Source organism: Lissotriton helveticus, chromosome 1_1 (genome assembly GCF_964261635.1).
Source record: "Lissotriton helveticus chromosome 1_1, aLisHel1.1, whole genome shotgun sequence".
In the NCBI taxonomy this organism is placed as follows: Eukaryota; Metazoa; Chordata; class Amphibia; order Caudata; family Salamandridae; genus Lissotriton; species Lissotriton helveticus.
This window is the reverse complement of record NC_136057.1, coordinates 1,100,199,326-1,100,227,275: the sequence shown is the minus strand read 5'-3', so window position 1 is coordinate 1,100,227,275 and position 27,950 is coordinate 1,100,199,326. Positions and strand designations below refer to the sequence as shown.

The 27,950-nt window shown below is 43.1% G+C and overlaps 1 protein-coding gene across 1 annotated transcript in view; it reads left to right on the top strand.

The window, feature by feature from the left end:
* TPH2 (tryptophan hydroxylase 2) overlaps positions 1-27,950 on the top strand; it is a 260,084-nt gene that overhangs the window by 39,968 nt on the left and 192,166 nt on the right. The window contains exon 6 of the mRNA XM_078649202.1: positions 25,339-25,406. Coding sequence (XP_078505328.1) covers positions 25,339-25,406 — 68 coding nt within the window. The remainder of the gene's footprint in view (positions 1-25,338; positions 25,407-27,950) is intronic.

Genomic DNA, 27,950 nt, shown 5'->3' with positions numbered 1-27,950 from the left:
GTCCCGCTTCCAGCTCCTTGTGACACACAGTCCCTCAGAAAGCCCAACACAATTGCAGGCACATCCAAATAACTCCTGGGGAGCTGGTGGATGTAGTCTGTTGTCCCTGAGACTTCAGCAGGAGGCAAGATCTATCTCAAGCCCTTGGAGATCCTTCGCAAGTTGAATGAAAATAGCACAAAGTCCTTTCTCCTTTCTTTGGCAGTCAGGCAACCACTGCAGGCCAATCCCCCCCAACAGCACTCAGCTCAGGGATAGTCTCTTCCTCAGTTTCTCTGGTTTCTCTCCTCAGAAAAGGGTCTTCTTGTTTCCCAAAAGGGATCTAAAGTTCTGGGGTCTGGGTCCCCATATTTATACTAGCACATCCTTTGTCTTTGGAGGCAGAGAGTGCCTGTGCACAGTCCAAACCAGTTCTGTGCAGTCCTAGGGCACTTTGTTGACAAGGCTCCTTCTTTCCTTTGACAGTGTGGGCCAGGGACATCAGACACACCACAGGAGGTGGAGCCAGCATTGTGGAAGGCAGGCACAGGTCTATTCAGGTCCCAGGTGCAACTCCTCCCACCCATCTACATGCAGATAGCTCTATTCAGCCCTGTGCTGACTCACCCTGTCTCCTGGAATCCCCCAGCCCCTGTCACTCAAACTCCAGACAAGGAATAGACAACCTAGCAGAGGTAGGCTTGGGCAGTTATGCAAGAAAATACCTACTTTCTACAAGTGGTATTTTCAAACACAGAATCTTAACCCCTTTGCCACGGCACACATTTTGCCGCGGCGCAGGGGGGTTTAGAGCGGCGCTTCCGTGCTCGTGACGGAACCGTGCCATCATGAGCCACCGGCGGCGTGTGCTCATGACCGCGTGGTTCCATCATGCGCATGTAAGGGGTTAAAACCAACTTCACTAAAAGATTTATTTTATCACTCTGAGTTCAGGCATACTAACCTTGAATTTCTACCTACTTCCCTGAGTCACTTAGGATTATAAGATGGTATAATCAAACTGCCCATTCTGGCCTACGGGGAACAGGTAGCCTTGCAATAGTGAAAAACAAAAATGGCTATAATTCACTATTAGGACATGCCGCACACACCAGGGCATGTCTTACCTTTTACCTACAATGCACCTTGCCCTTGGGCCTACCATAAGGGTGACTAATATGCAGAAAAGGGAAGGTTTAGGGACTGGCAAGTGGGTGCACTTGCCCTGTCAACATGGCAGTACCAGACTGCACACAGGCTTTGCAATGGCAGACCTGAAACACACTTTTACAGGCTGCTTCTGTGGGTGGCACAACCAGTGCTGCAAGCCCACCAGCAGCATTTGATTTACCAGCCCTGGGCACACGCAGTGCACTGTACTAGGGTCTGACGGTAGATCAAATAAGCCAATCATGGAGTCACGAGTCCATACATCAATTTACAATAGGGAGAGCATATGCACTGTAGCACTGATCAGCAGTGGTAAAGTGCCCAGAGTCATAAAACAACTAACAACAGGTCAGAAAAAATACAGGAGAAAGGCAAAAAGTTCAGGGATGACCCTGCAAAAAGGGCCAAGTCCAACACTCAGCATTAAAAGGAGCATCAGATTTGCCTTTCCTTGGCAAATTGTAGTGTAGCTCCTATTTTCCCAATAGGCTCTGCGCATTGGAATAGTACCTACAGCAGTAAAGGCCTAGGCCAGACGTTAACTAGGTCTACTACTGTCGATACTAGACTTAATTTTTGGGTTTGCCAGCTAAGCTCAGAGTTCGCTAGAAACTTTCTCGAATGTTCAAGGAAGGATTAACTCCCCTGATTAGACAAGAAGGGATTTAGTTTCTGACAACCATAGAACATGACAACTTTGCTCTCCCCTAATCAAGAGTCAATCTCGAGAGTCGTGTGAGCACAAGGCAATTATTTTACTCAGTCAGTACGTGCATTCTTAGTCTCATCAGAATGTAGAGAAAAGGAAGAGACGGGCGTGTTCAATAAAAGATGTTATTTATTGATCAGTCTCTTTTCTCGTACAAGAGAAATGGATCGATATTATTGCAATACTTATAGTTAAGTAAAGTGCATACATTAAAAGCAATAGTATAAAATAATACTGTAAAAACATTGATATGGTTTCTGAGCCATATGATGTTTAAAATGATTAAAATATATTTACATACACATATACATTTGACTAAACGTACTCAACTGGTGTTTCTAAATACGCCTACCCCGTGTACCTGACCTAAGTCTAATGCGTGGGCGGGAATAGAAAGTTACAGTTTAAGTTAAGTTTGTTTTTGCCAAGTGAATAACTAAAGAATTCTCTAGGAGGGGTTATTCAGTTCTGTACCTGGAATTTAGGATGAATGAGGAATGGTATCTCTTTCTCTGCTCTCGATATTCCAGGCTGCCTGCGAGGACTGCCCAGAAGCGCCGGTGCTGGGTCTCTCGGCTTGAGATAGCAGCGCGTCTCTCAGCGCGTCAGGAAGGCGGGGCTGCTGCCTGCGGGGTCTGCTTCTGCTCTCGGCTTCGGCAAGTATGGCTGCTCGGTCTTGTCACCACGCGTGTGTTTTGCATAGGGCAAGGTCGGCAATATTTATACCTTAAAGGTGCCGGGATTGACGTAAGGATGGACATAGGTACGTCAATAAAGATGTCATACGACTTGCTCGTTAGCACATTCTTTACTAAAGTTCTCTGTGAAATCAAAACAATGGCCGCACGGATTATCCAGGTTGTCATAGGTTTGATTTGTTATGAGAACGTCGTATGCCTTATCAGGGGCTGGAGGAATGTCGCTTGTCTAATTAGATCTCAAGCGTTATGACCTAATCAGATAACACGTTCCTGTGCCGTAGTGTGACTGCGTCAGATAACGGTATCTGCATCATGGGGGATTTCTTGCCTCATGGGCTGACTGTTAGTTAACTAGCTAGGTAGTTTAACCAGAATAGGGTCAGGAATAGGGGGATCGATTCAGAACCTATAGAAATACACGACAAAATGGACAAGCACTTGATCTCTTTTGATAAAAGTAATGCCTTAGCACAAATGCACTTGTCTATGTATGCTTTTACTCTCTGCTTCCGATCCAAGTCTGTTTTACAAAATTTCATTCTCTTTGGTAGATCTTTTGTTGGTCCATTGAGGTAACTTGGTCGTCATGTTTCTCCCAAACATTAATGTAGCAGGGCTTTCACCTGTTGTTGAATGTGGGGTCGAACAGTAAGCTCTAAGAGTGGAATGAAGACTGTTTTAAGGTCGAGATTTTCGAACACAGCAAGCTGGATAGCTTTCTTTAGTGTACTCATAAAACGTTTGACAAGACCCTGGACAGTGTTAAATGATTACAAAACACTTAAGTCACAAGCTTATTTGAAAAGGGGATTTCAACAGAAGATAAAATAATTTTTTTTAAAGTTGCGGTTTGGTGTATTACCAATTCTCCCTCACCTGGCACCATGGAAAAGGAAACAAGAAGAGCAGACCTGTTGTCTCTGTAGAGCAGGATCTGAAGATCTAATACGCATAATTTGTATTTGCCCAGGCTTAATGAATAAAAGGAGATCTTTACTACGAGCAAGATGGAATCAGAAGGGCACCAGGACTTGTAGACAGGCAGTCAAACTGTGTTTCAACCCGCAGGAGACCCAATTAAACTGCCGTCTCTCAAAATTCTTTGATTCAGTGACGGAAAGACTAAAGCATCAGCAAAACGAGGAAGCAGACTAGCAGACATATAGCGCTCCTCGAGTAACACATTGGGACTCCAGCTCACATAATAACACCGATAAATTAAATTGAAAACATTAATTTTATCCACTACCTCACAAAGCAAGATAACACTGACCCATGTATTTTAAAGTTTGAAGGTTATTTTTATTTCCTTTTAAATCGTGAGTTTTAAAAATTGTGAGTTTTAACTAACTGCACAATAAAGATTACTTACTTACTTGACAAGACCCTTGACCTGTGGCCAAAGTGGTGTACTTTTCTTAGCCTTCACATTAAGATGGCTCAGAAATTCTCTGAATTCTTGACTGTTGAAAGTTGGGCTATTCCCACATTCTAAGATCGAAGGAACACCCCATGTCGCAAAGATGCCATCTAGACTCTTTCTTGAGTAGTAGATGAGAGAATGTCTACCAATGGAAAATGGGAGTATTTTTCAACAATCACTATCAGGTGATGTCCATTGTCAAGAGGACCAAGGAAGTCAACAACAAATCTTTCCCACACATGTTTTGGCAACTCAGACATGTTTAAGGTGTGTTGAATGTTTCCGATGATAAGCAATTGCATAGATGGCTAGCTTTCATATCTTTCAACTCGTTCATCAAGATCCTGAAACCAGACTTTTTCTTATAGAGCTCATCTTGTGGCAATGATTCCATGATGTCCTTCATGGGCCACATTAATTGTCTGTTGTCACATTTCTCTAACCTCATAAGATAATACCTTCTTGAGTAACAGACAGTTCATCTTTGATGTTTTTGAATTTCTGGTATTCCCTAAAAGAGATCGAGTTTGCTGGTTCCAAGACTAATGTGAAATGATGTTCTGTAGCTTCAGCATGTTCATTTCTTGGCGTGTGGCAGTGGCACTTTGTTCCAATGAAATTGCAGCAGGTGTGTTTGATCTCACAATGACATTTATATAGACTTCAGCCATTTTGGAAGGGGTGCCATGACATTGTACTGGCACTCGTAATCAGTAGTCAGGAGGGTTTTGATCTTTCCCTGGATGGTGCACGATTATGTAGTTGTATTCTTGTAATCGTAGACCCCATCATTTAATGTGAGGAGGCATTTTGTCTTTTGGAATCTCAAAGATGGTCACCAATGATTGATGATCTGTCCCAAGCATGAAAGGCTTTTCTTATAAACAGGTGGAAGTGTTCATAAGCCCAAACAACTGCTAAACTTTCATTCTCAGGTTGTGAATAGGCATGTTCAGTTTGGGACAAATTTCTGCTTGCATATGCCACAATGTGCCTTTGAGCAGCTGGGTGTCCCCTGTCCTGGGCAAGGAACGCGCTTAAATCAACTCGGCTAGCGTCAACAACAACCCCTGTATGAAGATTTGGATTAAATTGTGCCATTTCAGTGGCATTCTCAATAGACAGTTTTATTTTCTTAAAACTTTGCTCGCATTCATGTGACTGATGCAGTGAAACAATTCTCCTAGAGTTCCAACTGATGATATCCTTTGTACAAATCAAGGGGAGTGAAGACCATCGCACTTTTCAATTGTGTGATTATGTAGGCAATGTGCAAACCTGGATGTTGTTCTCTTTCAATTGCCTTGTTAGCTTGACGCATGTCAACACCAATGCGTACAGCTCCTTCACTGTCTTTTTATGGGCACTATCACTATAGGAGAAACCCATGGTTGTGGACCAGTAGAACGCTCAATTATATCATGTTTTAGTGAGGATTCAAGCTCTTTCTCAACACATTCTTGTAAATGAAATGCAATTTGTCTGGGTCTTTGAGCAACGTACGTCCTCATTAATAATCAATTGTACTTTGAGGGTCTTAAGTTTTCCTAATCCATGAAATAAACAAAGCTACTGACCTACTATTTCATGATGAGCATTCATTTTGTAGTTCACCGAGGTCAGTCCTCCCATAGCATAGGTGGAGGAGTGTGGCTCACTGATTAGAGCGGCAGACCCTGATGCAGAGGTCTGGCCCGGGACCAGGGTTCAATTCCCGTTGCGGCAGGGTCTTGAGCTCAAATGTCCGCGGACCTGATAATTCTCGGCACGGTGCCTACTCTAATCATGGGGTCCCACGCTGCAACTCTGGGCAATAGCTTGCTTAGTCTCCACACTGGCCCTAATCGCTAAGGATGCCTGGCTTCACCAGGGGGGTGCACAGGAGTTGAGCGCCTCACAGGAACAGGCCAGGACGGGTTCCTCAGTGGTTTATTCAGCGCGGGGACACACTGGTAAGTGTAACCATGCGCTTTATAAGCTTCAGAATTACAATTACAATTACATAGCAGCTGTGCTAAAACTGAGTAAATAAGCGCTTGATGCAGTACCTTGAAGTACGTGAATAGGTGCTTGTACTTTTGTCTTCTTGTGTTTCATTGAGACTTCGAATGAGCCTTGACTCTTTAATGACGTTGATGCTGCCCATATATACACTTTAGTTTATGACGGCATAAGCCAGGGCGATAGAGACAGTTCATTTAATTTCTCCACAGGCATATTGTTACCTTTAATGTAATTTTAGGACAATGTTTGAATGACTTTGGTGCTTTTTCTTGTTGACCTTTCTTTGACTTGCATTTTTCTTCACATGCGGCCATTCTGACATGTACATGGTTTTCTGAGGTAAACATGGACATTCATCATCTTCACTTTCACTTGATGTTGATACTGAAGAGCTTTTTGATGAAACTTTAGAGGACGATTTACTTAGTTTGGGGTTCATTTGCCTCACCCGGTGTTGTCGCTTGGCCTAGTGGACAGCGTAAAATGTTGTTTTTGGAACGTTTGGGTAATCATTTTGTCTTCGCACTGTGATGCACTTACTTTTTCCTTGGCCTTGCAAACCATTACGAAATGGTTCTCCTTCCCACATTGTTTGCATATTTGTCAGATGGCATAACATTTAGTTTTGTGTGGAAACAGGAAGCTACACCATCAGCATGACAGCAGCGTTGTGATTGGTCTGAGCACCTTGGTTTGGTGCTGAGACTGGGTTTGGGAGTCTGTGCATGTGCTCCACCCATGCTGTGCAATACAGCTGGGTGGAGAGCATGCTGAGTGCTAATCACTGTTAGGCTGGCCGAAGATGGATGGCCAAACCGTCATGTGCACTTATATTGTGCCCATCACTCCTCCCCTGCTCTGGCCAGCTCAGCCCAGCCCCACCTGCAGCTAAGCCAGTACATCACCAGCAGCCGAGGTGAAAGGCAGGTCAGGTCTCGAAGAACAATTAACGTATCTGTTAAAAGGCTGGGTAAGAAAATTCTGCTTTTCATTTTTCTGCTCTGTTTTTCTACCTTACAGTGACAAGCACAAAGAAGATATTTATGGCAACATGTTTTTTTTGCACTCAACAGATCTTTCTGCATGTTTCTACTCATTCTGAGCTACTGCAGCTTTTTTTAAATAAAAACTGACTTATATTAAACTGATTCTAAAATCTTTTTGCAACAAATATTGAACAACTTTTTATGTGTTTAATTTTGCACTAGAAATCCTATTTTTATCCTTCATATTTGCAAACATGCTCTCTCTTTCATTCATAGGAAAGAGCTACTCACCAATGATTTATGTGGTTTGTGGGAAAGGAAATGGTGTGGCTATGTATTTTATGGGACATGTTCTATGACACCATTTATGACATCACTGATCATATCTCAAATTACATCAGGCCAACCCAACCGGAGGCAGTCAACCTCAAGCTGCACACAGACTTTTGTTCCTTGCGGCATAGTGTTAGCCACAGGGCATGTGTTGCTGCCAAGCCCTGCTTCCAACTCCCCCAGGCAGCTACCCACAAGCTGCGCACAGCCTTTGGCCATGCACAGCAGTGGTTGATCACAGGGTTTGGTCTGCCATCAGGCCTTGTGGCCAAACCCCCAGAAGGCTGTCAAACCATGCCACCCCAAACCCTTAGGCCAGACAGGGGGGCAGGCGTGCAGCTGCCCTCCCTGAGCCTTTGCAGGTACTGGGGCCGACATTCCCTAGGGTCAAATACAATAAACAAAATGGAAGGGACTGCATGGCCCTCCTCCCTAAGCCATCTTGGGCCCCACAGACCCCATCTCCCAGGGCAGAAAATGTAAGGGGAGGGATCTCCCCTTAGATGGCACTCCTCCCCGAGAATTATTAGACCCGGGGACCCCACCCTCCAAGGCCAAATATAATAAAAAAGGTGAGGGGGGCCAGGCAGCCCCACTCCCTGAGCCTTACTGCAATTATGGGCCTCAATCGAATTTGAGCATGAAAAATCCATACTTAGGACATCTTGAAACTGGAATAAGGAATACATCTTGAAATTTAGGAATATATGTAAACCACTTGAGGAAAGAATATTTACATTTAAAATTACATGGGTAAAAATAATGACACTGGAAGAAAAAAGAAAAAAAACAGGTCAAGTAAAATTGTGACATATTGAAATCGTATTGCTTACCAATAAGGCAATTGGATGGAGAAATAAAAAAGAATATAGTTAAATAAGAACAATGCAACTATATTATGACAATGTTAGACTTCTTTAGTATCACTTTAGCAGACAATAACTCTGCACTTTATCTACACGTTACAGCACAACATCACGGAAGTGCCATCAATCTATATCGGAGCGGCAAACTGAAAAGAAAATATAAGTAGACATGGAATTAATTTGTGATAAAGGGACCCCTTCAACAAATACAATTAACCCACTGAAAGGTTGTAAACAAACAATAAAGTCTACATTATGACTATGATGTCTAGAATTCAATATGACTGCCCACTGAAGGGCGTAAATAAGAAGCAGGATATACTACGGAATTAATTATCGTTGTGAATCTGAGATCAATCAGAGACTGAATTTTATTGATTGGGAACCCACTGGAGAGTTTTAAAGAAACATTAATAAACAAAGAGTCTTAATGCAGACTACAGTACCCGAAATCAATCTGAGTCTCTACTGAAGGACATAAAATAGGCAAAGTGGATCAAAGTTGTAAAAATGATAATTTTGAGGGCACTGTTTGAAGACTGAATGTTTATCAATTGAGTGAAATCATGTGATACCGAAGGGGGCCCTAACTCTGAAAGAATTATATATATATATATTTTGAATCGTAGGTGGCACAGTCATAACATCCGTGTACACATCAAACAGTATATATACATTTTGTACAGTATACATTGCTTGTCTTTCCTTTTACAGTACAGTATCATTCGTACCTTGCTGCATGCATTTATATCATTACATACATTAGTATCAATTACATTAATTTATTTCCATTTCTCGGGTCGCTGTTGGTAATTCACATACACCCCCTCTGTAGGCGTTCCAGCCTCCCCATAATCTTATCCACTTTTTAGGACAACCTCTGCGCACATATACGGTCTTTTCCGCCACCATGGCTGTGTCCATATCTTTGCACCACTCCGTGAGTGTGGAGACGATGGCTACACCTCAATGTTTAGCAATGTTTCTTTTGGCCACCATCATTCCCGGTGTCGCCCAGGTCTGTGTTGTGGAGTTAATGTCTGTTGATTCCCAGATATTAAGCAGGCAACGTTTTGGCTCTGGAGGGACTGCGTTCCCATTCACCCCTGTGATGATGATCATGACTGATTTCCAATATGACATTATTACAGGGCACACCCATAGTGTATGGAAGAATGTACCGACCGCCCCACATTGTTGTAGGGAGAGCTGGGTGTCAGCTTTCCCTATCTTATAAAGAGTAGTTCTGGTGTAGGAAATTCTATGGAGGATCTTGAGATGCACGAGGCGTAATTTGGATGTAATCGCTACTTCTCTGGGTGAAGCTAGTGCCTCTTGCTAATCAGTGTCATCTAGCTCTCCTAAGTCCACCCCCTACTTGTCTCAGAGCCTTTGCATTGGGTCAGGCATATTATTAATATTATTACGATAGGTCATGGAGATTGCTCTTGTGTCAGTATGATCCATGAATAATCTGTCCTCTAACGGTGAGGCCTTGGGTGGAGTGGTGTCAGGGGGAATTGCCGCCTCTAGGGCGTGCTTGATCTGATGGTAGCGGACTTGCTCTGTCGGTGCCATCCCGTACTGGTCCTGGAGCTGTGTAAAAGGGATCATCTTTGCCCGCACCCAGAGATCCCCCACCCTGGACATCCTATATTGTCCCAATGATTGAAGCCTTTACTCTTACCCAACCTTCCCAGGTTATCCGTGACCCAGAGGGGCGTTGCTTGTGTGATCTTGTTGTGCCACCCTAACATTTCGCTCACAATGTTCCATACCTGGAGTGTGTGGTTTGTTGGGCCCATGAGGGCCCGGGTCTTGTTAAAGAGTCCCTCTTCTCCCAACTTTAACCTATGAAGGCTGTAGGCCGGGTCCGTGAGGGGGACATGTAGCCAGTAGTTCAATTGGGATGCTCAATAGTAAGTTTGTATGTTAGGGAGTGCGATGCCCCCATCGGGACCAGGATCGTTATAGTTTTGTCATAGCTATGCGAGCTGGTTTATTATTCCAAAGGAGTTTAGTGACTACTGCCTCTATGGCTCGGAAATAGGACTAGGGGACCAAGAAAGGCATATTTTGAATGGCATAGAGGAACCTAGGGAGCGCCATCATTTTGAGAAGTGCCGCTTTCCCCAGGAGCGTTAGTGGCAACGATTGCCAGTGTTTATTGTCTCTTTGCAGCCATTTCAGGGGGGCTTGGAGAGTCATAGTCATGAAGACCTCTGGGTCATGGGTGTCGTGAATTCCTAAGTACTTGAAAGTACCCTCAGCAATTGTTACGTCACAGCCAGCCGGTAGTATAGGTGGAGGCCCTTTCAAGACATGTAGCACTGATTTTGTCCAATTAATTGTGTATCCTGAATATCGTCCATATGATCCACCTATGTCTAATAGGCATGACAGGGAATGTCTGGGAGAGGCCATATAGAGGAGGACATCGTCTTCATATAAGGATATTTGATCCTCGCATCCCTCAGTCCAGCGGAGCCCGCAAATGACCGGGTCTTGTCGCACCCAGGCTGCCAGAGGTTCTACCACCAGGTCAAAGAGAAGCGGTGACAGTTAGCAGCCCTGTCTCGTGCCTCGGTGCAGTGGAAACTCTCTGGATATATGCCCATTGGCCACTACATGGGCCAGTGGAGTGGTATATACCAGCCTAACCCAAGAACAGAATTTTGGTCTGACCCCAACTTTGCGAGGACAGCAAAAAGAAAGGACCACTCGACCGTACCAAAGGGACAACACAATGGCTTCTTCTGGTATGGTGCGCTTTTGGCCCTGCACGTGATGGAGGCGTCTCAAATTTAGGGCTGTATTCCTTCCAGGCATGAACCCTGATTGATCTGGATGTTTTAATGTAGCTAGGTGCGGTGTGAGTCAATTGGCCAGGGTCTAGGCCAATATCTTGGCATCAGTGTTAATCAGAGATATGGGCCTGTAGGAGGCACATTCCTGAGCGAGCTTGCCGGGTTTGATGATGGCCACTATTGTTGCCGGTAGTTTGGTCTAGCAGAAGTTCCCCCCTGTCCAAACTGGCCTCATGCATAGCTACAAGGTAGGGCATGAGTGTTGTTGCATTTTATTTGTACCACTCTATGGGAATACCGTTTGGGCCCAGGGCCTTTCCTGACTGGAGTTTACTGATCGCTATCGCTATTTCTTCCGTTGAGAGTTCTGCCTCTAATAGTTGAGACTCCTTCGCTGTGAGCTTTAGAAGTTTGATATCACAGAGGAACTCCTCTGCATCCTCTTGTGCTATTTTAAGTGCTGAAGTGTAAACCTGTTAGAAGTGATGTGCCAGGAGGTCTGCTATGTTGGGGCTTCTGTTGAAGTTCTGCTATCAGCCTTTCTGCCTTTTCTCGCTTGTCAAGCGAGGCCAAAGCTTTGCCGGCCTTATCGCAGACTTCATATATAGTGTGTTGAGTAGCTGAGAGACGCATCATCGCTTCCTCCCGTAGGCGGTCTTTATACTCCTGCTTTTTAAGGAGTAGTAGATGGGTGTTTGCGTCAGAGGGGTCCTGTCCCTGGGCCCTCTCCAGGTCGCCTACTTCCTGTTCGAGTGTCGCCACTGTCTGAGCCTTTTCTCTTTTGTGGTGTGTTATGAGTGAGATCGCCTGTCCATGGAGCACTGTTTTGTATGCTTCCCATAGGACAAGTGGGGAGGAGACTGAAGGTGCATTCTCACTAAAGTAGTGGTTGATGGTATCGGTCAGTCCTTTCCAGATCTTAGGGGTCTTGAGGTATCCAAGGTATATAGGGAATATGAGACGCTGTGCTGTGGCGTGCCACGTGTATAGAGCGCTGACTGGGGAGTGATCAGAGATGCCTCTCGGTAAATGTGTAATGTCTAGGAAGTTTCCTATTTTGCCTGCCAGAGCCAGTATGTGATCTATTCTGGATAGGCTGTTGTCTGCGGCTGAGCAATATGTATATTGTCGTGCCTGTGAAAAGTGGAATCACCAACTGTCTACCAGACCTATGGTACCTAGGAAATCTGTTAGGTTAGAGCGTGTCCGGTGTTTTTGTCGAGGGGGTGTGTGGTCTAGGGTATTATCCAGTGTAGCGTTGAGATTGCCTCCTATAATTAAGTTGGCTCATGGGAGTTGCAGTAGAAATTCGCTGAGCTCCGGGAACGCTAACGAGTGGAGCGCAGGGGGGATGTAGGCCGACACTATGTTGACCACCCGACCTTCCCATTAACACGACAATGCCGCAAATCGGTTGCTACTAAAGACAAGGGTTCTTAGTATGAGGGAGTGGTTGCGCTCCGCTGGATAATTGGCAAGATAGCTAATCGAGGTCTATTAGTGTGGTGCTATTAGGAAAGGGGTGACCCTAACAACCCCTTGACAATATAATGCTACGCATACATCTACAATTGATACAGAAAAACCTGTGCACACACATAAATATCAAAAAACATGTAATATGTCAATTATAAATTTAGAAGAAAAAAGAAGGGGAGTTGACGTTTGTTGAACTTGTTGCTTTAATGCGCCAGCCGACACGTGTTTCATTGGAGTATAGTACACTCCAAATCTTCAGGACTAAATCCTTATGGATGCGGAAAGTCAACCCCCCACAACTGGTGATAATTCCAACCCAGTCAGGGTGTCGGTGGATTGTTCGGCGGGTAGGACTGAAGAGTCGATTGAAAGCGCTGGCCCCTGTAGCGGTGTGGACAAGAAATTAATAAGCTGATTCTTAAGGCTGGACAGACGTTGGTGTATCATCAAGGAATAGTTTGTGGAAATTCATTTGGTCATTTCACTTCAAGTATTGAGCAAGTCTCTACGTCGGTAGCCTGGCGGTCTGTCCAGCGGCGATTACGGCGTCTGTCTCGTGGCGATAGATACATCGACCTTCCCATTGACACGACAATGCCGCGAATCGGCCCTGGTTATCTGTGTACATGTGTTAAATGACAATCGGGTATTGTTTTTTAATAAGGATCACAACCCCCGTGAGCCGGATGTAATCTCCGAGCGTACCGTTAGTTTGAAGCCCCACCTGTTGAGTGCTTTGCAGGCCATCCGCGTTAAATAGGTCTCTTGTATTAGAGTTATTGCTGGTGCTTTACGCTTTAAATATTGTAGGTCTAGTCCCCGCTTCAGCTTATCCCGGAGACCATTAACATTCCAGGATATTATAGGTGGATGCCGTGCATGCGTTGTTGCAGGTTTGGTGGGACCTGGTGGCGTTGCCATGGACAGTGTTGGAGACATGTTCTCTATGATCTAGATAGTTTTGCAGCAATGCACAAGCAGCAGGGGTGGATCTACAATGTGCCATACAACATATAAAAACAAATAAACCAATTGAATCGAAACTTCCCGATAAACCCTCATTCCCTCCCCCCTCCCAGCAAGATGGTTTTAGAACTACCCGCTGCCCCAACTTTGCAGAGTGCCTATTTCCCATTACCCGGTACCTTCGTATGGGGAGAGAGAGCTCCCGGGTTGTCCCCCTAGGGCCTTCTCATGGACAGAATTACCCTCCCAGTTTTACTTAGATGGCCATAGTAAGATGCGGAAACCCCCAGTCCATACAAAGTCACTTCGGTAATTCTCGAGGCCCATAGGAATGAATGTGAATTGCCGAATCGGTAAATACCGATTCGGTAAAATAGGGAAACATTCAAGGGTGGCAAGGTGTCACATTGACACCCTATTGCACCCCTGAATAGTGCTTGTGTGCACATGTGGGACACGTATGTCTGCCACATGGCACTGTTGAAAATGCACAGATTTGCATTTTCAAAGGTATTCGGTATTTACCACCAACTAATAGTTGGTGGTAAATAACGAATCCTTACAGGACATAAGCACTCTTAAAAGTGCTTTCTACATGCCATTTACCAATTCGGTAAATAATGATTCAGTAAATACCAAATCGGTAAATACCGATTCGGTATTTACCGAATCATCCCCTACATCAGAAATGGCTCAATACCGGTCGGTAAGCCTAAAACTTACAGAATTTGGGGTTTACTGACCGGTAATGGGCCACCTACATCGGGTCCTAAGATGTCTATCCAGTACTCTTTGGTCTGAGTCTCTGTCGCTGTCGTATTTCCCACTCGGTCCGGAGACTGTGATCTTGTTGCATCACGGTTGGTGTTTCGTCCGTGCTTACCGCGGTGTGGGACCTGTCGCCATCCCTCTAACCAGTCCTGCGCTTCCTCCGATGTGGTGAAGAACCATGTCTTCCCGTCCGCCTCCACTCTTAGCTTTGCGGGAAGCATCATTGAGTATTTAAGTTCGCAATTCCTGAGTTCTTGTATTATGGCGATGAAGTTCCGTCGCTGTTTAGACACAGCAGCTGTGTAGTCTGGGAGGAAAGAGGTTGTATTTTGCTGATAATGGATTGGGTGGGGGGCTCTTGCTGTCTGAAGGATGGGGTCTCAATCACAAAAGTTAAAAATGCATGCTAGTATGGGCCGAGGGGGCGCTCCCGTCCTGGGTCTGCCCCCGGGGACACGGTGGGCCCCTTCAACCGAGAAATAGTTGGAAAGTGCTCTGAGTTGCAGGTGATTCTTGATCAGAACTTCCACATCTCTAAAAGAATTTTATCTTTTAAAATCATAATTTTCAATTGAAGAAAAATCCAAACACATTGCTTTACAAATGTAGAGCTAAGAAATGAAGTGTTTACTCGATGTATTTTAACATTTTAATGCACTATTTATTCACGTTAAATCTGCACATTATGCACTACTGCATGAACTCTTTAGATAAAAAAACGACAAATCCCATATTATGTGGAGGATTTTACTAAGCATGATACATGTATAAAAATAGTAAAACGGCTGTTAGAAAAATATCTTGTGAGCAAGGTCCCAGGGTGACCGAAACGTGTCGGGCGTTGCCCAAGCCATATCTTTCATTGATTGAAGAAAGATATATTGGAATCACCATCCGTTAGTGTGACTTGCTCTCTGTACTGGAAGAGCAGTACTTGTGAAAATGAATATATATATATATATATATATATATATATATTTATATATATATATATCAATCCACACGTTTACAGGTTCTCCTTGGAAAGCATCCCATGTCGGTTGGTGCATAAACCGGCTAGAACTACTGCCGGTAAAATATTTCCCGGTTTTTCTGTTCCTCAAAGAATGCACACTCAGAGGTTAGGAAAGTTTGCCAAAACTTTAATACCGCAACACTGCTATGCGTTTCGACACCGTGGTGTCTTGATCACGCCATGTTCTGCAGTACAAACCACCGTGTATACATAGGATTGACACAATAACAAACATGGAAGAGGGGTTGTATTCCCCATCACTATTTCGCCGCCATTTTGAAGTGGTCAAATGTTCGTATTTACACCATACTGTCAATGTTTAAACAAGCATTCTCAGGAAGCATTTCCAACAAACATTTACGTTTTTGTTCTGATTACCACTTTTTCGTGATTCTGCATTGTATACATTCTCACATATGCTTAGACCTGTTGTGCCACTAATTTATACATTTTCTGCGGGGGCGCACGGATGTCATAGACTCATACTAATAAAGCATCTGAATACAATCCTCCCAAAATTAACAGTGTCGAACCCTCGAACCTAAAGTTCTATTGTGGTATAACCTCCTGCAGCACATTTTTGTCATCTGCTTGGTCACACATCTTTCCTTTATGCACTATTTATAGTGCTCATTCATGTATTTTGTTTTCGGACTAGTGCCTAACATGATCCAAACATCAGCTTGATCCATTTATTCTATAGCGGACAAACGGTGGAGGGAACCAATTTCATACCAAGTGGATTACTATATCCCCTTCGACATAGTTCATTATGGTCAATCATAGAAATAAAACAAAAAAGAAGAATTAAAGTGAAAAGATGTGTTCCAAGTTCATATAACCAGTGCAAGTGAATCCAATTAAGGCACAGGAAGATCTTGAACCCCTTTCTGCTGCTTAGAAGAGAGAATGTAGGATGTCTTCCTGTCGGTCTGTAAAATTAATCATAAAGAAGAAAATATTACTATTTTTAAAACCTTGTACTTCTGTAACTGTACTCACTATATCGTAATTTTAGAATCAGCTTGCATGATTACACATACTAGTCTTCTCCTCTAATTCCTTAGACATTATAGAAGGAGTGATGTCGACTGTTATGGATGCTCAACTTAATCAGCGTGTAAATGTGTTGCTAGCTCCTCATCAAGGTTGTGTCCCCCTGGGAATTTTGTCTCCAGTTCTATTATCCATTTGCATTCCTTCTTTCTAAGTTGTAACTCCCTATTACCCCCTCTCTTGTTGGCCATTATATGTTCTATTGCAAAAAAGCTTAATAGAGAGTTATTTGATCCGTGTTTTTCTTGGAAATGTCTCGCAATGGGATACTGGAAGTCTAGATTTGTGATAGCCCTCAGGTGTTCCTGTACCCATTTTTTCGCCATACATGTTGTGCTCCCTACGTATCTTAACTTACAGGGACACTCAAGGATGTAAATTGCATAGGTGGTACTGCAAGTTAAAAATTGGCCAATACTTTTGTTCTTATTTGTCCCTGGTACTGCAAATTCTCTCACCATTTTGCTAGTTGTATAGGCTCTACAGTGGCCACAGAGATAAAATCCTTTCAAATTGTGAGTGGTCCCTATCCTGTTCTCTGTGATGTCGCTTCTCACCAACATATCACGTAAGCTTCTGCCCCTGCGATATGTTATCGATGGTTTGTCTCCTACCATCTTCCCTATGACAGTATCAGTTTGTAAAATGTTCCATTTTTTTCTCAAAATTTGTTGTACTTTCCCTGATTCATTGTTATATGTGGTGATCAACCTGGTTACCATGGTTTTTTCATTGTCCTTCTTCTTATCCTCTAGAGCGGTATTCCTTGATGTTTCAGCTACTTTTGTACTGGCTTTCGTTAGTACCCACTCAGGGTACCCTCTCTCCCTGAATCTCTCCACCATCCGAGTCTGTTCCAACTCGTAGAGTTCCTGTGTGCTGCAGTTCCTTCTTTCCCTCAGTAGCTCCCCATACGGAATGCTCCATTTCAGCACCTCTGGGTGAGCACTGAGGGCATGTAGGAGGCTGTTTCCGGCAGTCTCCTTCCTATGGAGACTAGTAACTAATCCCCATCCTGTACCATTACAGTGGTATCCAGAAACTCCACACTTGATTTACTCATTGTGGAGGTGAGTTGAATATTATAGCCATTGTTGTTTAACTTATCCATGAATGTCTTAGCTTCTTGCTCTGAGCCATTCCATACGATGAATAAATCATCTATGTACCTTAGCCAGACCCTGACATGTTCAAAATCCGCACTAAGGTTACAGTTGTCTTTCAGTTCCTCCTCCCACTTTCCGAGGAATAGGTTCGCATAACTGGGTGCAAATGAGGAACCCATAGCGGTCCCACGTATTTGTCTGAATAATTCCCCGTTAAACATAAAAATGTTTTGGGTGTGGCAGGTCTTAATCATTTCTAGGATCATGTTTGTATGTTGTCGGAAACCTATGTCTCTTGTCTTTAAGTAGTGTAGGCATGCACATATCCCTTGATCGTGGTTGATTATAGTGTACAATGCACTCACATCTGCTGTTATAAGAATGCAATCGTCTGTCCAATTTATGGATTCTACCTTGTTCAAAAAGTCTTTTGTATCCCTAATGTGTGACGGTAGGGAAGTAACATAGTCTTTTAAGAAGTGGTCTATATACTTAGACATGTTTTCGTTCACACTCCCAATTGAAGACACTATGGGTCTACCTGGTGGGTTCATGGGGTCTTTGTGTATCTTGGGGAGAAGATAAAAAGAGCCAATTTAGGGTAATCTTTTTTATGGAAGCAAAATTCGGGCCAAGTCAGGAGACCTTCCTCCTGCCATCCTGATAGTTGTTCCCATGTATTTACAATACTCTTGTTGTATTCACGTGTATTGCTCTTACAATAAAAATCGTTATTGTTGAGTTGAAATAAAGCCTCCTGAATGTATAGGCCCCTCCCCCACAAGACAATATTACCTCCTTTATCCTTGCTGGATGTGAACAGGCTGGCTGACTTATTGCTGAACACCAAGTCAGGTTCTCCAATAGATCCCTGCCCACCTTTTGTGCTTCACTTGGCACCGGCAGAAATCAGTGCCCTACTACTGCTGGTTTTGAATCAGGTGCTGAGCTCGGGAGTTTTTCCACTAATATGGAAGAAGGCCTGCATTCGGCCCCTGTTAAAGAAGCCCAAGCTAGACCCTTCTGACGAGAAGAGCTACCGTCCTATCTCCTGCCTGCCGCTGCCAGCTAAGCTAGTGGAAAAAGCCATGAATGTGGAACTATCCTCTTATCTTGAGACATGGCACATTCTAGACAGCACTCAGCACGTCTTCCGGGCTAATCATTCAACTGAAACTGCCCTGTTGATGGCAGCAGAGGAAATCCGGAAGGGGATGGATGAGGGAGGCAGGGTCACGCTGATTCTACTGGATCACGGCGGCCCTTGACACCGTAAACCACAAGGTACTTATCCAACGGTTGCAGGATATCGGTGTCAAGGGCCTAGCGTTAGATCTCCTCTCCTCCTTTCTGTCAGATAGGGAACAAGCCATCTCTTAGAATGGCCATCAGTCAGATAATTTTACCCTTCCTGGAGTAGTTCCCCAGGGCTCGGCGTTATCGCCTACCCTGTTTAATATCTATGTCTCCCCTTTGGCTAAGATAATAAAGAACCTGGGTTTTAAGCTGGTGTCATACGCTGATGACACTCAGCTGATCGTCTCTATGCCCCATTCTGCAGACTCGAAGTCAGCTGAGTTCGCCTACTGTATGTCGGCAGTTATGCTGCCCACCTCTACTCAAAAAACCGTAGTCAATGCCCTCATAACATCACGGCTTGACTACGGAAATATTCTGTACCTTGGTTCCACCAAAGCTGTAGTCCGGCGGCTGCAGCTTGTCCAAAACTCAGCTGTGAGACTACTGTGCAGAATTCCTAAAAAACTCCGGAGTCTCAAGCTACCGTCGTGAGCTCCATTGGATTACGGTCGAAAACAGAATTAGATTCAAAGCCCTGAACTATATGTTCAGAATCAAAGCTGGCACTGCTCCCAAATGCCTTCTAGCTCTTGCCCAACCCTACACTCCAAAGCGCAACCTTCGGTCACAATCAGATGCTAACTTCTGTGTACCAAGGTTCAAACTTGCAAGAATGGGAGGCAGATCCTTTGCCCACTTAGGACCAGCCCTTTGGAACTCGCTCCCTCTTTACATTCGCAAAGAGGAAAACCATGCCAGATTCAGAAGGAACATTAAGACTTGGCTGTTCGAATAATAACACCCTCAGCAACCTTAATCCCCTGCTACCTTTATGCTGTGTCTCGGCGCCGGGAAACCCTTCTTGGGTAGCTGTTGCGCCTTACAAATTAAAAAAATAAATAAATAAAATAATAAATTCAGTGGATGAAATCGAACTTTCTGAAATTGAACACCGAAAAGACAGAAGTTCTTGAGTTTGGACAGAAAGCATCCCTCTTGAACCACACCTGGTGGCCTACGTCTGCGGGAACTTGTCCGGTTCCAGTGGTGAAAGCAAGGAACCTTGGGTTCATTTTTGATAAAGATCTGGCTTGGAAGCCACAGGTGAACCAGGTAGTGTCTGCATGCTTCTTTGTGCTTAAGGGGCTGAGAAAGATCTTGCCGTTTATTCCTTACCACCTCAGGAAAACGGTCATAATTGCCACTATCTTCTCTAGAATAGACTATGGCAATGCCCTTTATCTGGGAGTGCAGACTACACTTGGGCACCGCTGAATACCATGTACGTGATTTGTGAGCTTAGAGGACAATTTATATAATACACTCAAAGTTTTAAATCATCTCTTTAGACCAATGGGGTTAGTACTTAATATTTCATCCCTCAGGTTAACTCTCACTGGTCATCAGTATAACATGGGTGGCATTGTAAGTCTTCGACCCTTGTGATCATGACAAGATATAAAACAAAGGAATCAGTGTTGGCTGAGGGTTCTAATGTGCAAAGAAATTGCAGCTACTCCAAGTAGAATTTACAGGAGACTGGCATCTAGTCCATGATAGAAATCTAAAGAGCTTGACATTGGTTAATTGTAAGATTTTAACAGGGTCGCTGGAAGTTCTACTGAGGATTACTCTGCTCAGAGATTTCTCTCATGCATAATTTATATAATGATTTAGAGGCAACAAGCCAAATTTAATAGGAATGTGATAATTTTAATAAACCTGTAACCCATTGAGTATTTCACTATACTTAATATGTTTCTCTTTTTTATATGTTATATTTCATTAAGGAGATCATAATTTATCAGCAAGAAACGTTCAATTGCGTAATACCCCGCAATCTATGACACGATAAGCCAGATAAAGAGTAAATATTAAACAGCAGACATCTGACACAAATGTTTTTTTCACACAAAGCCACTGCAGATAAGAAAAGAAAAGGTGGTGTTAGTGGGGCTCTAAGGATGTAAATGTTTTCTCTGCCTACCCCAATCAAAAACACACAACTTTTTTAACAATACATTTTATCACTAATAAACAAAGCAACCTACATCACTTAAAGTCAATAACACATTTTATTCTTTTCTTCAAACATTCTAATCTTATCCAAATGTTTTGCACTTTTTATAATTTTTGTATGTAGCACTTTTGAAGGTCATACAAATCACCTCAGTAGTCCATCACCGACTTTGTGAGTTATGATTGGGATTGATCAGAGTCCAACTGGATGTCTGGTGTTATCCCCTTTTTGTTATACCTAGGTTGCTGCCCTCAAAGTCACAAGTCATCAATTGATAGCTATCTTGAATAGTATAGGTTTTTAGAAATCTCCTGAAGCATAATTAGTTGAGTTTTGCTGTAGGGAAAAACTAATACGTTTGAGAGCTTGGGGACCTAAACTCCGAACATCCACTCCCTTGTTTTTGACGCTTAGATATTTGTTGGTTGAGAAGGTGAGTGGATACCCCAAAAAGGTTTCGGTTCAACTTATAGCAAATATTCTTGTGTTTTCTGCCTTTCTCTATGCTTCAATTACTCCAGTCTCGTTTGACTTTCTAGAGTCATAGGGCCTAATGTACAAATGTTTAGAAAAGTGATCTCCAAGTAACAATTTATTTTTAATCTCTATTCGTAATGTATGAAAAATTTATTTTTGAATTATCAATTCCAAGTGGGTTGCAAATCGAACTACCCATGAATATTAGTAAGGCAAGTTACAATTTGAGTTCCATTAAGAATAACAGCCACCACATGGATGGAGGCCTGATGAGTCATTAGACTGCCATGGTTATGATTGCTTTTAAATCATGTATTTTTTTAAAATGCAACCTGTTTTCTTTAAAAGTAAAAGTGACGTGTTAAAAAAATTAACTGTTTACCTTTCAGTTTTGAAGAGTAGGCAGTGGCACCACTGCCTACTCTGAATTTTCTTTTTTTAACATTCTCAAAGGCAAAGGGATCTTTTGGAGACCTTTTCCCATTTCAAATGGTTGAACACATCCTTTGAGGAGATGACTGTTCTGAGATCAGAATTATTTTGCAAAACATTAATACATACCAAAAGGAATCGCTTTGAGGAAGGAACGCCCTAAACACACCTCTACCAAATAATGATTGCTTATGATTTCATTTCATAAACCCATCTAGTGATTTAATAACATGTTACCCAATCTGTTGTGCTTTTGATATTGATAATCCACTTGAACTCATTTATATTTTGGAGACCACTCACCCTATAGTCTGAGTGAACCCCAGTGACCCCAAGTGACCTTTCCCAGGACTATGGATGATCACATATCAACCAGATTAATGTTCGATTGTCTCTTTTGATCTAGACTCTTTATTATCTTTTACTTGTAAAGGCAGAGTGCCAAAATGCTAATACATCATTGTTCAATATGAAGAGGACATTCTGTCTCCTCACACCTTAGCTGTCTGCTTAGAAGGGATGTCTCATTTAATTCCTTTTAAAATGATGATGGGAAAGGTTCACAAAGGCATGCAAGAATATGTACTCTTTAGTACTCTTTTACGTACTACTTTTACATATTCTTATATTCGTTTGGGAATCAGTCCCACAACATCTAAATGGGATTATATGGGAACATTTGTGCCATATTTATATACAGTTAGTGTTAAAAGAAAGGATTTTGTCCTCTTTTGCCCTAATAGGGCATTGGATGTTTCAGGGCAGATTCACAAATCGTGTAAGAGTACATAAAAGAGTACTCTTGTAGTATTACTTCCTGTACTCCTAAATGTTTTTGCGACATGGCCCCAATGTATCTATTTTCACCTCGTCTCTCAATGCCTCTGCTCTTATTTTATTCAGTTTCTCAGACTTCACCAAACTCTTCATTGCGATCTTACCTGGTATTATTTCTTTTGTCCTAGTTGAAGGTTAATTGCTATTCCCACTACCATGGTTAAATAATGTGCATTTATGTGCAGAGGTTCAGCCAACCAGAAGATCATTAAGGCTGCTTATGTCAACCAGATCTGTCTCAAGTCAAAATGTATCAATTAACCTGTGCATTTGACTGTGCAGTCCATGCCATGCAGGAAAGGGGGTGCATGCAGACAGGGAGCACACCCTTTCTTTCCTCACCGCCACAGTTTTTATGACAGCCTCACCGCCGAGAAAACCATGCCGGTGAGCAAACTTCAAATATGCTTGGCGGTGCAGCAGCGGCACCACCAGGCATATTTGAGCCTCTGACTGCCGCGGCACTGCCAGGAATTGTGGATCCCTGGCAGTTGCAGTGGTCCAACTACTGTAGTTGTAATTCGGTGGTCGGACCACCGTTGCGGCGGTCACCGACTGCCACCACATCTCCACCGCAAGTTTGACGGTCCGATGGACCGCCAAACTCATAAATAGGCCCTAAGTCTGGCAGAAACCTGGACGCACCATCTGATAAAAACCTATACATTTAGTTTTGGTGGACCTTTAGGGCATGGAGAAAGATGGCAATTTGCTGAGTTCAAGGATTTCATTGTTCATGTCTGGCAAAACATGAAATGTTACTAGGAAATGTTGTTCAATGATTGCCAAAGCATCTACTTCCCTTTAAATTGTTACCGAACAAATAATGGTGCTAGAGTTTGGAATGTGAGTGAGCAATAGAGATGCCTTAAAATTTTGTTCTATCTTGTTACATTTGCTGTGCATCCAAAACCAGAGGTCAATTGTCAGGCTATGTCTTCTAACAAATTGCTGCTTATTCCTTTAACATGGAGAATGGTTATAATTTTCGTTTTCTGATTTCGAAGTGAAAGGATTCTGTAAAGTGAACCATGTGGCAATATTACTGGAGTGCAAGTAGTGCTTAAGGAAAGGCCGTAGGATGTCAATTTTTTCTAACACAATACAATTTGAATACATGTAAATATTTTGTACAAATATTTGAAAACATAGCAGTTAAGAAAGAACAAAGGAATTACAGTTTTTTCAGTTCTGACATGTGATGGACACTATGATTTTTAATCAGATCAAAATAAATTAATACCTATGGATTAGTGATGAGCAAATGGCAATTAGACACTAAAACTATATTTTCTCACGTTGTCGTTTGTGCGCTATATAGTTTTAACAGTAAAAGCTGCATATCTGTGAAAACTTGTGGGCATATTATCAAGGGGGTTTATCTCCGCTTTTTTGGCTTTAAAAGCCAAGAAAGCAGAGATAAAATGATCTCCCTATTACCTAGCTGTCGCTAACACTAGTTAGCGACAGCTAGTAGGAGATAGCGACCATCTTGTGCCCCACTTTGCATGTCAGAGAAATTTATCACTAATGACATGCAAAGTGGGCGTGCCAAGATGTTAGCAACTGGAAACAGTCGCTAACATCGCTATCTCCTATTACCATCTTTTGGAGATATTCGCGCTAATCGCGAATATCTCGAAAAGCTAACACCTGCCCTGAGCAGTTCTTAGTTATGTTATCCAATGGGAGGTGGATAACATGGCTGAGAGCATTAGCTTGGTAATGCCTGAATATCGCGGACTTTTCAGCGATATTCATGCATTGCGTCCGATTTTTATCGCATTTGTGATAAACCTTGGTAATACCAAGGTACATCTGCGATAAAAATCGCCGCAGGTAGGCGATACATTTTTGTCTCTAACCAAGCAATAGCGATAATTATCGCTATTGCTTGGTAATATGCCCCTTAGTGACCAGTTCATTCGAAAATGTGCTGTCAGTAAATGACAGTACACTACCATACCATTATATCTGCGACAGTGAGCTCCAAAAATTCACCACCGACACATACCACACTGTTGCAAGTAAGAAATAACATAAGACTGAACTTGAGGTAAGGAAGAGCTCCTTTATTCCAATCATCCACTCTTCTCAACACGCAGACTATTTTGTCAACATTCTAAATCAAGCTCTAGGCGGAACGTTCTAAGTAGAACAAAAGGGAACGGGAGAGGGAAGGAACCAAGGGAAAGGATGAGGAAAAGAGGTAAATTACAACACACACCTTTACTAATCTCCTGAAGAATGGGTGTGGCTCATTTGCTACACTTGCCCTTTGTGTGACACTTGGATTTTTCACATTTCCCATGACCTTGGTGGTGTAATACTAATGTCAGCACCCCTGCTTTGAAAATTGTTCCAGCACCTCTACTTGCATGGAGGCTTGAATAATCGACAGAGCAGGTTACTCTGAATGAGAGATACACACTTGTCAGCACGAATTCCAAATTAAAAAGTAAAAGGTTGGCAATTAGAAAATAACAGTCCGGCATATTTGGTGTCGGGCATTTGTAGTCCTGTGGAAGGGAATCAATCTGAAAGTGTGAATGTTTTGTAGCCCAGAACGAAAGTACTTCAATTCATAGGAACTTTATATCTGTTTAGCTAACCTCCTCAAAGGCACATATTCACTCCAGGGAACAAGAGCCTGCGCAATATGGGGGGGATTGATTGTGGAAAGTTTGGCTTCTTGCTACCCAATTAAAGAGCAATCCATGCACACTTTTCTGTTGCATGTAACAAAAGAGCTTAATGTTACCGTTGTTTGTCTGCACATGTAGTAATAGTAGTAGAATCAATGGATTTGTTGTCTGCTGTAACTAATGTTTTTTAATTAAAGTGTAATTCAATTTTACTTTATCTGAGCAATAATAAAATAAACGCTTATTTCTCGCCTCAGGGATTTAAAGACAATGTGTATCGGCAAAGACGGAAGTATTTTGTGGATGTTGCCATGAGTTATAAGCTGTAAGTATCAGGCTTTCCTTTTTATTTGTGTACAGGTATAAAATGCAAATAGTTTGGGGCTGGTTCAATTCTGTCTTGGCTATTGTCAACCTACCCATTATTTTCTTTGTACTAGGTATTTGTAGAAATATTATTGCAGAACCATCTTGTAGTACCAGCATTGTGGTCAATTAGAGTTCATTTAAGTAATGTCGTTATCCAGTTATTGTACTCACAGGGCAATATTTCGAACCTTGACTATATTTTGCCTGGGGTATCTATTTTTAAGACTTATGTCATCATAAATCGTGAACCAAAATACTGGATGCAATAGATGACATCTAGTTCCAATCAATAGCTAGAAATCATCTTACTGTAAGGCAGTGGATTTCAGGACAGTGCATATCTTACGTTCTGCTCCAAACCTGATGTACTGTCCAGTACCGGTTGCTACCAGAAGGGGTGGTGGGGCGAGGGCTGGGGGGTGATTGAAAAAAAGAGAAAAAAGATCTTACCTTTAACAGCCGGATGCTGCCTCTCCTCAGTTCTCATCATCTTCTGTCTTCCTGCAGTCTCGGCCAGCAGCAGGAAGCACCCGGGCACATAGGCTTTCCAGCACCAATCACAATGCTGCAATGCAGCGTGGGGATCCAACAAGCGGGGGGCCATGAAAAAAGGGGTACCCAAAACACAAAAGCCCCATGCATTTTACATAGACTTCTTTAAGAATCTCTACCGCCAAAACTGCTGAATGGAATTAGATAAGATTTGCCAGGAAGCTAGATCTTGGTCAACAGCCAGCGCTTGTTCTCATTTTGTGTAAATCTGTTCTGTAGTTTTTGAGAACTTAAGATTAAAAAAATAATTGTATATCTAGACGGGTGGGTTTGAGGGACTCTTGCAAGAGTCCCTGAAACACAGTTTTAAAAAATAGAGCCTTCTGATGAGCCCAGGGTGTTATCGCTTGGCCAAGTCACTCCTGTGGGAGTAAGGCTCTGATTGGCTGCACACAACATGAGAAAAATGTTGCTGGTAGCCATTACAGGACCCTGGGATTTAGTCCCCTGTTCTGATGTTAAAATAATAATAATAATATAAGGGTACAGAGTAGGGACACCCTGCCCCCACCCCCACGGGTCCTGTAGGGGGACCCAGAGAGACCTCCTGTGGGGCCAAAATGTTATGCTGGCCCCATTCATATTGCACAAGGGGACACTCAAGCACCTTATGCCCCTCCTGTAGCACTATAGTGCCCCAATGGTATGTTGTAAAGAATGCACCTGTTCCTGTGACTCTGGACTCAGATGATAATCCACGTAGGACTTACCAAGGGGGGGAAAGGTAACCCAACTTTCCAGATCCGTCCAGAACCTGGAAAGAGGGTTATATGGGTAAGGGAAGGCATGAGAGAAACACACACACCAGACAGTGGCCATCACTGGAGAGTCTCTCTGTATCCCTGGTAATGGATGGCACTGTAATTAGTGATCCCAGAGTCGGGCTGGATTACCAAAAAGAAGAAGTGGCACAATGACAATATGTATGCAAGAATCACACATGAAAAGATGTACATCCAAGCAGGGCAATTGAACTCACTGGGTACTTCAGGGGAAATAATGGCGAGCAGCCGCAGCCCGTGGAGGGAGTTCCGTGGGGCAGGAAGGTGGGGCGGGGAGGGGCAGGGTGGGGGGTGCTAAACTGCGGAATATGGATAATGTGAGGTTAGTAAACAATTTAATAAATAAAAACGAATTTCATAGCGCGCCCTGCATCTCAAAATGCGATGCAGGTCGCGCTACGAAATTTGTTTTATTTATTACATTGTTTACTTACCTCACATTATCCTTATTCCGCAGTTTAGCAACCCCCACCCTGCCCCGCCTTTCTGCCCCACGGAACTCCCTCCACGGGCCCCGGCTGATGGTGAGTCTCTAAGGCACAGGGAAATTGTAAGAGGCATGGCAGCACCTGAGGACCAGCAACGCATTAGAAATAATGAGACCAAATGACCTTGGAGGACCATGAAGCACAGAAATCTACCAGGAAAGGAGGTAAGTCAACCAGGGAAAATGGAAACACTAACCATAGAAGGGAATAAAACAATGAAAGTGGAAGAAATGCAATACAGTCAGTAACTAACCGAGAGTGGGAGCCATACAACAAGTGGAAAGTAGCATGGCACCATCTTGCTAGTGTTTAGTCTTTTTTATAGTGACCAGGAAGTGCTGTGCTCCCTCTAATGGCCCAGACATGGAACTATCTGTTCTGACCTCTGTGTAGGAGACAGCTGCCCCGGGCAGGTAATACACAGCCTCCAACCCCTGAAGGAAGTTGCCCGTTTAGGGTCACCGGGGTCACTCACGACCACCTCTCAGCCTTCCATACCAAATTAGGAGTTGGTCAGACATTATAGAATACAAACCATGTATATGTTGATTCAGATACACTCAAGAGGAGCTCTGTCACTTAGGGGTGCTGCAGAGAGGACTGACTTCAGCAAACATAGCAATACATTATGTACATTTCAGAACCAAGGAAGATCCGCCCATAATGGAATTTTCCAGG